At 37.0% G+C, this 13,917-nt stretch overlaps 1 protein-coding gene across 1 annotated transcript; it reads right to left on the bottom strand.

The window, feature by feature from the left end:
• Nucleotides 1-1,503: 1,503 nt before the first annotated feature.
• PDK1 (pyruvate dehydrogenase kinase 1) lies at nt 1,504-13,812 on the bottom strand. The gene is made up of 11 exons (XM_075756655.1): nt 13,686-13,812; nt 10,215-10,356; nt 8,674-8,745; nt 7,880-8,064; nt 7,509-7,598; nt 7,129-7,206; nt 5,025-5,101; nt 4,233-4,331; nt 3,163-3,273; nt 1,910-2,023; nt 1,504-1,781 (listed from the first exon to the last, which is right to left on the bottom strand). Exons 1-11 carry the CDS (start codon nt 13,801-13,803, stop codon nt 1,641-1,643), a joined length of 1,227 nt encoding a protein of 408 aa, XP_075612770.1. The 5' UTR covers nt 13,804-13,812; the 3' UTR covers nt 1,504-1,640.
• Nucleotides 13,813-13,917: the final 105 nt, after the last annotated feature.

Here is a 13,917-nt window from a genome sequence, read left to right on the forward strand (position 1 = left end):
CTCCCTCAGAGTGTCAGTTTAACTCTGTGTATAGCTCATTCTGGAAATCATTCCTTTTAAAGTGACATACATTAGCTTGACCAGGGTATAAAACCATTTTATTGTTTTGCAGAACTAGACTAGGGAGGTAGCAGGTGATAATCTTTAATTTGGCTCAGCTACAACCAGAATAGCACGATGTCGTTTCTAACATACCAGCTATTACCTTCTCTTGTGGTATCTCATCTTCTGCTCTGTGCAGAGCTAGTAAACTAGCAAAATTTAGGCTTATTTCTGAGTGATTATGCATATCTGCTGCAGTACAAAAATCACAGAATTACATGCAATTAACTGAGAAAAGGATTAGTTCTCAGTGTCTTTAACTGCATCACTCCTAAATGTTCAGGAGTAACAGGGATTGAGGTGCAACATAGATGTATATGATTTGAACAAAGCTGGCACAATAGGCATTAAAAAGTTGAATCCTTTATTTAAAGGACTTTGTACCTGAAATGTAATATTCATTCCCCTCTCTATCTTCACCAGTATGTTTTGACAGTTTGCTTTGACTGATAAACACATTCTGCTTACCTTATTTATGTTATAGTGTGACTTCCATTTACTACATAAATGAGGCCAGAAGCACATCACAAATACAAAGGTATTTTCAAAACCTGTTAATTCCACTTTTTCTTAAATACTCCTGAGAAGGTAGTTTCTATTGTCCAAATAATAGAGATGCCCTACTAAGGGCAGATTTTAAAAAATCTGTTTATTAAAATAGTTCCATTTACAGCTGTAACCTGACATACCCCAGAGTCTGAGATCTTACTAGGGCTAGAACATTGATACTGCATTTTGGTATTACCTACAGAAATATAAGCAAATACAAGACAGCGTATCTTTACTGTACACAAGCCAACACTATTTGCTAAATCACAATGATCATGGCAAGATAAATTTTTCACGTGTATTAAATATTCACATTACAAACAAAGAAATATGACTGATACCACATACCTGAGATATATTATGCCAGTGGTAGCAGCTAGAACTGATTTTTAATTTCATTTATCCCTACAGACCTAAGTGTGATTTCTACACCTGCAGAAAACCTTGATGTAGGCAAGGTGTGCAGGCAACATATCTAACTTTGCAAAATTAGGCATGCTTAAAAGAATAGAAAGTGCCATACAGGTGCAAAGGTATAGCAATTAACTCCTCAATATTTCTTAGATGAGTTTTTTAATTAATCTGTAATATTGTGTAATGGAAAAACACTCTGGCGAGCTTTTTCAATAGTTCTATTAAAACAATTTTGTAATTATATGAATTAATTAATACATTTCTCACCAGAGATTATATAGATTGCATTAGTCCCTATAAACCCTGAAATTACTGCTGCCTTGATTTAGCTACTGAAAGTAGTCATAAATAGACAGTGGAACAAATTAAGTGTGACCTTCTCACTTAAGAGTATGTACAGGTTTGGGGTTTTTCTTGGGTTTTGTTTGGGGGGGGGGGTTTAATTCCAGAAAAGAGTTACTCCATTTAAAATGATTTTCATGTTATCAAACCTGGCTCAGCATCTTGGAGTAAATCAGGTCTTTTAAATTCCCTTTACAGACATATCTGCTTCTTATGAACTGTTGAGGAGAAAGCTATATACTGCGAAAAGTAGTCATGTCTTTTGGCTCACTGCTTGGCACACACCAATCATCTGCTTCATGGTTTGCTTTATAATGTTTCCAGGCTGCTTTGTTATATACGGGGAGTCTTTCAATTGATTCCGTTGATAAGGCCTGTAAGTAGAGAAGACTGTAGCTGATGATTCTTTTTAATCAAAGTTATAGTAACAGAACAAGGAGTTCCATTATCAGTCAGATTAGAGTTGCTGATAAATTTAAAATTATAAAGTGTTACATCATACCTTTATGTAAATAACTGCATCTGTACCATAGCCTTCTAAGGAATACAGTTTCAGGTCTCCTTGGAAGTACTGTGCATACAGACGTGATATGGGTAAGCCATAACCAAATCCAGCCTGATCCAGGAGAAAAAGTGTATTTTCATTAATGCATCAATCAATCAGTGGTGTTTTCTGTTTTAACTTAGTAGGTAAACAGACAAACTAAGCATGATGTTTGACAGTAAGAGAGGAAGCTCAAATGTTAACTACTGCGCCCCCCCCGAAATGGAAGAATGCATGGATGATTGTGATTACGAGAAAACTTTTATTCCTTTGTCAGACAGGGCTGCTAGACAACACTTCTTGTATTATGGTAGCTTTTTCAAGAAGAGATGGCACTACTAGAGAAAACTATCCTGACTCGGTCTTATGCCTCATGGAGCTGCTAATCTTAAGAACACTGAGTACTTAAATAAGATATTTATATAAAAAAGGTCCAAGAAGCACTGTCTATGAATTTGTAGCTTATACTAAAATTATATCAAGCCCCGTCTGCAGTAGCAGGACACAGCCCTGAAGTGTTAAGTATAATTTTGTTTATCTACTAAATTTTACAGGTAATCTCTCGATGAACATACATAACACTTCTCTCTAAAGATCTAGTGTTTAATGAGTTACACAGTCATCTAGATGCAGAACACTACATACATTTAAAAAACACATTTTGAATGATGCAATGCAAGGGTAAAATTCAAGAAGGCTGTTCAGAGCTTCTTACTGACAGATAAGGCTTTATTTCTTTTGCATCTATTAAGTTCACATGACACCAAAGTAGATTCTTAGTATGCCCTGTCACATCTGCGTACTTTCATCCTTGCTGGGGGATGGTACAATCGACTACACAGTACAAATGAAACTGTGGACTTGATCCAAAATCATTGCTACCATTATTTTTCCTTTCAATCAGTGGCCAAAACAAGAATTAAGAGTCCTGTCCTTACTGCAGTACGTGCAGCGTAGCTAAGTGTTCTGCTTGAGGTAGCTAATCTTTATATTTGGTAGAGAAAAACAGAATCTTGAATAAGTTTAAATAATTTTTAGGATTTTATGCAATTTTCCTTTTATTTTCAGAAAAACATTTGAATTAAGCTATAACATCCAAATAGTGATACTCATTGTATCTATAAAATTAGTACTTCATAGCTTTGGCTAAATGGTTTCTTTTGTGACAATTCAACATATTCAAGATGACAATGTATAAAAGATTTGCATACCAAAGGTGTAGCTCGTGATGTCTCAACACGTGGACGTGGTGCTGTTGAATACATGTAGTTGAATAGTCTGTCAATTTTCCTCATAGGAACACCTCCACCACGATCACTCATCTGGAACAAGAAGGAACATGTAGCATTCCATCCCTGAATGCATTTTTATAAAAGACAGCTTCTCTCAAACACTTATCCAGAGAAAGTTCAGGTAAAACTTTATATTAAATATAAAGTTGTCTCTATTAAATTCAGGCTTTTCTTAAATTCTCATCTCTCAGCTACAGCAATGACCAGAGAGATATGAATCCTTCCCTTTCATCCCTTATCCAAACCATTTAAATAAAATACTACCATAAGAAGCATTCATAACCTTTTAGAAGCAAAAAAATTCTACTTCAATTGTGCATTGCTTTTATCTTGTTCATAACTCAGTTTTGTCTGAAGTCAGTATCTATACCTTTTAGCAAATGCCAGATTCTGTGTATTTTTATCGTTATTCCTCAGGAATACTGCCAGTTAAAGACAATCTATTAAAACCTATTACTGAAAGAGTAAGTCAGGAGAGTTGTTTTACTACCATTTAGTTAGACTTATGAAAAGCCAGTGCTGGCAGTTGGTCTTTGAAATCCAACATGGATGTTGTACAGAAAAAGAATAAATTACTCTGCAAACTATACTTCAGGGAGTTTTGATTTGCATGGAATATACAATGTTTAATTCCCTTTTTTTTCATTTGTTTCACACCTGTATAGCTCTCTCATTGTCACACACAAAATGCTGATAGTACAATTGTATAAAGATGCTACTTCATTTTTAGTCATGGTTGCTTATAAGCTAGGCGAGATGTGAATGTGACAAAAGCATAGAATTCTATTGCAGAGCCTTCAGTGTGACTGCGCAACCTCTTCATGAATTTCCTACTGATGCAGTATGTGAAATTCCATAATGGTCTTGTTACTTACTACATCACCACTATTGTTGGAACAGATCACCAGCCAAAGTTAGTAATACTTTGCCTGTGACAGGGAAAAAAACTTTGTCAAAATAACCTTCAAAATAATCAAAAAAGTTGGTACCTTCAGAGTTAAATCTTCATTTCCCAACGTGACGTGTACATGAATTGGAGGATAAATGCATCGATCAGCATTGTGTTCCATGGTGGCTCTCATTGCATTCTGCAATTTTCAAGTACAACTTAAATCCTGTTCTTACTGCTTTGTATATTATCTTAAAACATGAATTTAGGAAAGTTATTTTTATCACATATTTCAGAATCAGAACAAGTATATATGGTTTCAGAATAGGTTTTTTTAGTATTGCTGGTTTATTCAGTATCAGTATTTATATAGTTTATTAGAATACACAGACTTCAAATCTTTTTTTTTTTAGAACAAACATCTGAATGTTTTATTTGTAGAAATCTTAATAATACATAATACATGCAATGTGACACAAAAATCAAGAAAAGTCTAGGATTGAACTGCTTGAGGAAAGATCTATAGGACCTGTTGCACATTATACCAGATTTGAAGTTGTCCCAAAATTTTCTATCTTATTCTCACTTGCTTTATTAATTAATGTCTTTATAAATTTTAAGATTTTTTGACAAAGCTGTCTACTTAGAAGGTGTCAGATGTATTCAGCAGCTAGGCAAAGGAGATAAATCTTCCAGAGCTGTTCATTTTCTATGCAGTTAGTTACTGTTTGTCTAAATAGTACAATTTAGGTTATCTTCCTGCAATCAAACAGCAAGAGGTTTGCACTTGCAAAAACACACTGCTCTCTAGAATTAGTTCAAAAAGTCAAACAAATACAATCTCACTAAACAAAGATGTATACAAGAATTGTGTAATGGTAAGTGCACAGACCTTGAAAAGTTCAAAAACCATGTGATAGAGATGTGATGGCACATACACCACTTGCATGGGCTGTCCTGGTGATTTAGCTGGAAAAAAAAGAGAGTGTAAATAATTAAATAGCAAACTAGGTATCTTTTTCTCATCCCCACAGTAATTCAAAATGCATACTTGTTTTGTTGAGAGACCTTACAAAAGAAGGAAAATCTGAACGGAAATCTTTTGAAAAGTTGTATGTTAATCAAAAACCATACTCAAGAGTTTCAAATGTGCTTGCTGCTTCAGAAATTAATCTTAAAAGCTGCTGTAGCATCACTGATTAGGGCATATAATATGTGCTTTCTAATACCTATGAGAAGGTTATCATGAAGGTAAGAATCAGGCTCTTCAGGTGGTGGGAGAACGAAAAACAGTGAGCATAAGATGAAATAACAGATGTTCAGACTGGATATAGAGAAAAACATGACAGTTACCATCTCTGGGCAACCTGTTTCAATGCTTATGTAGTCATCATCCTTGGAGGATTTGTAAGACCAAACTGGATAAAGCCCTCAGCAACCTGGTCTGACTTCGTAGCTGTCCCTGCTTTGAGCAGGAGGTCAGGCTAGAAACCTCCTGAGGTCCCTTCCAACCTGAATTACCATATGATCCTATAATGCACGAAATAGTAACTACAGCACACCCTGGTTTTGGATGTAGAAATTAGCTGATTTCTAACAAGAAATCTTAACAAAAAATATATAGACAATTCTGTCCATAAAACTGGTATAGTTTTCAAATTTCCTTACAGAATAAATTCTAGAAAATGTATCATAGGAACATGTTCATTGTATGAAAAATTAAGGAAAGGTTGCTCAGAAAATTCTGGCTCTTAAGGTTCTCTCAGTTCAACAAATTACTAATTTCTCACTGGATTGTGTTAGTGACCAGTGCTTTATGAACATAAATGTTGAATACTAGGGATGTCAAAAGATCTGGAACATGTTATATACCAGTAAAAATGAAACAGGAAAAAAAAAAACCAATCACACTTGAAATATGTCGGGTTCCTGTCCTCAAGTTAACCACTTCCCTCCAGGCCTTCACTTCCCTCCCATGCCTAACATTTAAATAATGGTCTCCACACTCAGCTGTGGGCAAGGAATGTGCATTTGGCCTGATCAGGTTTAACTCACCTTCACAATTCATTGAGCAAAAGGTCGCGCTGTTTATAAAAACTGAACTATTTGTTCTGGCTTCTGGAGGACATACAACATTAAACGACCCCCTCAGTACACAGCACGAGCTAGCGTGACTGATAGTTTCTTACAATGTTTTTAGTATCATGCAGAGTGGTAAACCCTTTAATCTAGATACAGAATGCCAGGTTTTGTACAGTAGGAAGAAAAGATCTGGAATGTGTGGTGAAGTCAACACTTCCTTTGCCTTTAGCTTCATAGGCTAAGTTATTGTGGTTGCACTTTGGCTTTTGCAATTACTTGTATAAGCGCTTTTGATTGATTGCTTGTTTTTGTAGGTCTGTCCAAACTTGGCATTTAGTATCTTGAAAAGTACTCTAGTGAATAATGTCAGAAAGGCTCTTCAGCATTCAGCATGACAATGACAACAGCTGACCTCTGAGTTCATAGCAACACAGTTGTAAACTGTTTTTTCCAAGTCACAGCCAATGGGTTCAAATAATTTTTACCATGACTTGAGTGTACTATATCTAATTACAACTACAAGAACATGATAGAATTAGCAAGAGAAATTAGAATGGCATGTTTAGTATACATCTTAAAAGTGTCACAAGAAATGCAAGAGAGCGTGAGATGTAACAGACAGTGTAGGGTGAAGACATACAAGAAGCCTTAGGGAGGGAAGGAGGCTGCTAAAATCTGTTATATTAACAGCTGTAGTGTCAAAATTTTTTCTACTGTTTTCAGTTTTCTAATTAAAGGGAGGAATACGGAAAGCTTTCTGCCAGATTAAAAAAAACCCACCAACCAACAACTATTTATGACAGCAGATATAGAGAACACATTATATGAAAAGAGAAAGGAGAACATTTCACCACCAGCTACTTTAGAAGAAGCCATCATTACGTTCAAGGGTGCTTTGTCCCATATTCACTTACCATTCAACTCTTCGAGGATGAGTTCTGGAGAGCTCATGTAATATAAATCACAAAGTCTCTTGGCACTTTCATAGCCATCTATAATAAAACCACAGAAAGTTACACTTCCCCCTCAGTTTTTGGGGTTTTTATTCTTCCATTACAGTTTGCCAAAAAGAGGAAAAAAAATGGAAAACACTGTGCACAGTCAGGGAGATTTTGTATTTTCTCACAAAAAATAAGAAGAGTGACAAAGGTGTATTACAGTTTAATATTAAATGAAACTTCTGCTCCAGGTAGGAAAGAACTAAACAGTATATGAATATCAAGCTGTGTATTAGCTCTCAGTATAGACATTGATGTCAGTTTTCAGGATTCTTGTTCTTATCTGCTGAATTTACCTCTAATAACTTCAACAACATTGCAGCTAGGATCAATGCTTCCAATGTGTTTTGGATGAGCTGGATTAATTTTCCCACCAAACAGTAAAGCTGCCAAAAAAGAAAATATTATTTAATACTCCATATAATTTTATGATTTTCATTTGTGTCTTCAGTTTTCCTAAACAGAAATTTATAGACAATCTTCACCATACTTGAAAGCCTATTATTAATAAATATTTCAAGAATTGTATTAAGGAGTTTATAAATAGGAAGGCAAATAGCGTACTCCTAAGAAGCATTTAAGTACATATTAAGCACTTAAAAATGAAAGGAAAATATACTGACATAGTGCAGGTATTATTTCCCCTCCTTTCAACAATGGCACTTACAGTGTTGATTAAGGAGCATTCTAATTGAAATGCGACTCATGTAGAAACGGTCTAAAAAATACTGCACATTCTGTGAGGTCACTGGATCAATGCCAAAGCTTTCCTTGTACTCTGTTACTCCTTGAGCCATTGTAGGAATTACATCATTGTGTCGATTCCGGATTTTTATCACAGTATCTGTAAAACTAAAATTAATACATCGTTAGTATTTCACTTTCAAGTGAATTTAATACTCCGGCAAACAGATTATCTGCCTACAAAAATGAAGACTGTTATGTAAAGAAATATCATGGGTCTGCCTACGGCAATAAGAAGACAGGCCAGTCTTTATAGTATATTTCAATCAGTAATCAACCATTACTGCTTATTTATAAAATTATTATTTATTATCTTGATTACTGCCAAGCAAAAGAGAAAACTGTGCCAACCATTTTCATGCAGATCATCCCATGCCTGTCAAATAGCAGTTATGGTCAGCCAGCGATGACCAAACCTACTCTACAAGTGAAAAGTTCTTTACATCAAGTCCATCAAGTAAGGAATTGCTAAACGTGGTCAAATTTAACACATTCATAGCTTCAGTGCAACAAAAAAGCCCCAACCAAATGATATGGCATGAAAGTGCTTTGTTTCGTGTTTTAATGTACTCTCCTTTTAGGGACAGGGGGTGATGTTACTGTAATTCTTACATAAAGTTTGGAGACAGGTGAAATTCTTCTTAAGCTATTGTTTTCTTGCCAGTCCTTCTACATAATATTAACATAATATTAATATATGTGACACCATATCCTTACCTATGAATAGCCCCTGAATCTTCTGAACTTTTGTCCTTAAAGTCAAGGATCTCCTGAAGACTTTGGACATACCTTTAAACAAAAGAAACATGACAAAGACCAATTCTAATATGCCTCCCCAGATCCCTTTGGTTAGCAATTTATGGTCTTCCAAGGTTGCTTGTTTCCAAATCACTGTATTTGATATATCCCATTGACCTATCCCCTGCAAATTTTGTTAGATCCTTATGATTCTATTCATGATGTTTTCTTCCAAAATTTCCAGAGCAATGAATTCCACAATTTAATTAGAATGCATAAAAGACCTTCCTTGTTTTAAACCCAGTAGGTGATCACTTATTTGCAGCCCCAGCTAGTTCCTGTTATTAGAAAATCTTCCCATTTAAGTATTTCTGCCATCTCTTTCCTTAGATGTGTATTTTCCAAGCTGAAGAATTCTATTTGGTTTCTCCTCACGTAGAAATTGTTCCAACCCTCTGATTATCCCTCTTGGTCTTTTCTGTTCAGGATGGAGTGACTAAAACCGCATGCAATTCAGAGGAATAATGGGCTAACACAGCGGTACAATTATATTCCTCCCCATTAGTTACTTAGTTCCTAACACTATTTGCCTTCTCGCCCGTCAACTGACATATTCAGAAAAACATCCCCAGTAGCATCAAAATTTCTTTTTCCATTGCAAACAAGCAAGCGTATAGGGGGAGGAGGTTCCTCTCTGTGCTCTACTTTGCATTTGTCCAAGTGGAATTCATTTCCCATTTGATCAATGTCATTTAGTAGCATGAGAATTTAAGCATTCGTGCTTCATTAAGAACCATCATCTTCATTGACAGCTCTTTTTATATTCAGTCATCTCATCAATCCCACTTATTGACTGGCAGATTTTCTGTTCTCTTAACTTTAAAATCCTTTCCAGATAGCCATGTTTCTTTAGCACTTGCCAAGCAATTTCTTTGTTTTGCTTTCATCTTACAAAACTCTATGCTTATGTGTAAGTTCCTTACTTGAAAGCAAATTTTACTTTTCCAAGGGTATCTTTTTTATTTTAATAGCCTCATATTCTTTCTGTTATTTTAAATATTTTGGCTTTGGGAGCTTCCTATTGCTCTTTCTTCATATTTTCTACACCTTTGCTCTCTATCTGCAATAACCTTTTAAATGGTTTCTACTATGTTTTGCAAGCATTTTGTGCATTAGCCTGCTTCTGTTAGTTTCTTCAACTAGCTTCTTCATTTTAAGTAAGTCCCTATTAAACATTGTTCTGGTGGATTTTGTGTTTTTACTGAATTCTATACATGACTATCTGCAATACTTAATGATTTTTAATTCCCTTGTGGGTTCTCTAATTGCTCATAAAGGGTTTTTTCCAAGCCTGTAAATTTAGTTTCTGATTTATGTTACATTGGGATATTTACTCCATCTAACTAAGTGATGTTCATGTAACAAGCACATGAAATGTTCCTTCTATAGAAGAGAATGAGTTGTTCCTCTAACTTGTGTATATGCAGAAGGTCACCCTTAAAGGTACGAAATGTACTTACCAGCTCTGCACTAGCTGAACTGAAGGTGTTCTTAGGAGGTTGTCTGGAAGCAGGCTTATTTCCTTCATTATGTTTGCCAATCTCACAGGCAACTCTTGTCGCAGAAACATAAATGAAGTCTTTTCACAAGCATTTTCAGATCCTAAGACCAAAATAAAGATATGACAACATCAGTACTTATGGTAGAGAACTACACAAACTCTTACTTTCTTGCCTAAGAGGTCTGTGGTTTGGTTTTAAAGTTGACTCAGCCAGTCTGGTAAGCCAATGTTTCTTTCATGGCAGCAGCCCACTTATATTTCAAAATATAAACTCACATTGAAACCTACCAGCCCTGTTGTGATAATGAGAATCTTCAATATATAAAGAGTAACTAGTGCAATAGTTGCAGACCCATACCATTCAACTCAAATATTGTTTCTGTCCATGTACATTGTTCATTTTATTTGCAGCAGACATTGACTGTAACTAGCACTGGTCAAAACAGTATGTCATTCTGAGCATGCTAGAGAGGCAAATGAAACCAAACCAGCACAGGAAACTATTTGTGGGAAGGATGCTTGAGAAAGTGTCATGGTCCTATACACCCTGCTTGATCACTGATCTTACTGAATTACCATAGCTCATATTGGAACATTTTCAGAAAATAAATTCTGTAGTATTTATCTCATTTTCAGCTAGATCTCTTGCAGTTTAAATTCACTGTCTTACAGGAAGGGAAGACAGATGAATGAATTCACATGAATACTGAGAGAGAAATGAAAGTAGGACAGCTACTGTGCTTAGTCATTACAGCAGTAGTTCTCTCATAATTTCCTTTTTGAATTTTTTTACATTTTTAAAAGCTAGAAGCTGAATTACTGCACCTGTTGATAACTAACCTGTCATTTTATAAGTACAGGTGTCATCTGTGTGGGTGTCAATTAAATTAGGTTAAGATAATGACGTTATTAAGATACAGACCTAAATTTACTCCCATGATGCTTGTTTTACTAGGTGAGAAAGAAGGGTGTGGAGTGGGGAAGAGGCACAGAAATGCTGTACTTTATTCTCAGCCAGACTTGAAGAGTGTCATGTAAACAGTACCTGAACTTACTAACCTGTTTGTCTGCTGCAGTGAAGTACGTACCTCAGGCTTGGTGTTTCACAACAGGTAACTCCTAAAAAATAACTCTGGTGTTTCTGCTCAGTTCATCCCTTCCATTTGGCAAGGAGGAGTTGGGGAAGAAGATTAAAGGAAGGGACATAGAAAAAAAGGAAGCTGGGAGTGTCTTAAACAGGAAAAATCTTTACCAAATTGAAATGGAGTAGATTAATTTAATGCATCCAGACTCAGATTGTCATAAACTACAGTTAACTTTGTAAAAAAGTGAATAGCTTACAAGAAATTCTTCTCCAGTGACACCAGTATTATGTGTTGTCTACCCAGGACCTCTGCCCAGAAACCCCTCATTCTTATCCCTAGTCAGATTGCATTTCAGGCTTGACTGTTACTGGCCTTTCCCTTTTCTCAGGTAAAACTCCATGAACAAGTCAGACTGAAGGTATTAGAATGTGAAGGTAATCTTCAAATGCCTCATGTAGTAGACAAATGACATTCCACAAATTAGGGTTTTTTTATCTGGAGGCCGTATCTTTGCAATCCTGGGTCAAATATGGAAGACAACTTAGTGTAAGCAAGACCTCAGTGAATGGGCAAATGGCTTTTTCCCTGTGCAGCTATAGTCTATCTATGCAAAGAATGGATAAGACACCTACAGAAAACACTGTGCACTTATAACCCAAGATATGACTGATTTATATGATCCAGACCTAAATTTGCTTATTTCATTTGCTAGATTGATAACTGGAGGAACTAGAAGCAAAGTTTTGTTTGGTGGTTTGTTGGGGTTTGTTTTAAGTTAGCATTACCAGATTTTATGATTTCTTCTTTGACTGCTCTCACTCTAGCAAAGGGAGCCAAAAAAAAATCCCCAATGAAAACACCATCAGATTATAATGGCTACAGAATGTCTTACAGACAAATAATTTCTCAGTGTTGCACTCCACTCTTTTTTTTTTTTTGCCTTTGTTATTAATTTTTACTATATTTTCTTAAATTCTTAAGCAAAAGAGAGGAAAAATATCAAAACACAAAAAATGAGGTTTCAAGATTATATTTACCATATGTTCAGGTACTAACAGCAAAAAAAGTAGCCTAACTTTTGACATGAGGAAATACTGTACCTTGAAAATAAATACTGGTTTTAAGGTAAGCATTATTTTATTGATATTTTAGTGGTAAAACAATACAGGTCAAAGCGAACTCTGAATTACAAGATTCTTTGCTTAAAAGTATAGTAGCAACAGAATATATGGTGGGGTTCCTGTACAAATCTCAAGTTTTAAATATTGGATACATTTTATTGCAATGTATGAAACATTGAATAGATGGATGTAGTGACAGGATAGTTAAACTTTTCTTTGTAAGTCTTCCTACTTATACTAAGTCTGGGGTTCTAGGCTTAGTTTAGTTATGTTTTAATTGCAAAAACATAAAAAGCAATACAACTACTAACTAGTTAAATGTTTATACACAACATTTACCCACACAAGAGTGCCTTGGGTACAGAAACAGAATGTATTATAGTACAGCTCCATCCCCAGGCTTTGAAAAGGTTTCTCAGTGTGACTTACAAGACCTTTCTTTCTGTGTAGTCTTTGCTTGGAAGCAGCACAGAACAACTTCTGTGATCCCTTTTGTTTCCAAGCAGTCAAACCTGGGAGCATTACAAATGGTTTTAGTGTGGAGTATAAGACTGAGTATCCTGTTACCAATTTACTCATTTTCAAGGCTAGTAACCCAGTCCTCCAGGATGGCTCTTAGTGTTTGTGTCCTGCTCTTTCTCTCATACATCTTCTAAATCCACAACATCTGAGTACGGTGTTTCTGTAGGGCAGAGACATGTGACCAAGCAGAGATGATTGTTTTTGCTCCTCTGCGCCAGCTGAGCTCAAACCGTTGTTGTGTTCGGTATACCTTAAAAGGTTGCATGCGGCTAGCTTGAAAAAGGCTTAACAAATCTCACCTTTCTGAGTCACTGTATTAACAGGACCAATTGCCATAACTGTCCCCACCCTCTACCCCAACACTGCAGGTTTTGCGGGGGGTGGGGTGTGGAACCAAACAAAAAGCAAACTACTACTGTATTGCCAAAACCTGGAGTTTTCAGCTGAATTTCAACCTTGCCACAGTTCCAGCCTCCGGGGAAGGAGCCAAGCGGGCCCCCTTCTCCCGGGAGGAAGCAGAGCCTTTTTCTGCCCAGGAGGACGGTATTAAGAACTGATAAGCAACAGCAGGGGCACGCGGCAGCGCTAACGAGGGGGGGGAGGAAGCTCGCGGCCGCCCCGCCCCGCTCCTCACAGGCACCTGCGGGCAGCGCGGCGGGCCGGGGCCGGGGTCAGGGTCAGCGTCAGCTCGGCGGGACTCACCGAAGTCCAGGAACTGCTTCATGGAGAGCGGTGAGGGGGAGAAGCGCGAGTAGAAGTCCACCTGCTGCGGGATGCTGCCCGGGGAGGCGCCGCGCAGCAGGGCGCGCAGCAGCCTCATGGCGCGGCTCTTGTCCCCTCTCAGCTCGGCTTAACCCGGCCCGGCCGCCATTTCCCGCCACGCCAGCTCCCCCGGCCCCTGCCCAGGCCGCGGCCTCCTCCGCCGCACGGCCGG

This window comes from Balearica regulorum, chromosome 6 (genome assembly GCF_011004875.1).
Source record: "Balearica regulorum gibbericeps isolate bBalReg1 chromosome 6, bBalReg1.pri, whole genome shotgun sequence".
NCBI lineage: Eukaryota > Metazoa > Chordata > Aves > Gruiformes > Gruidae > Balearica > Balearica regulorum.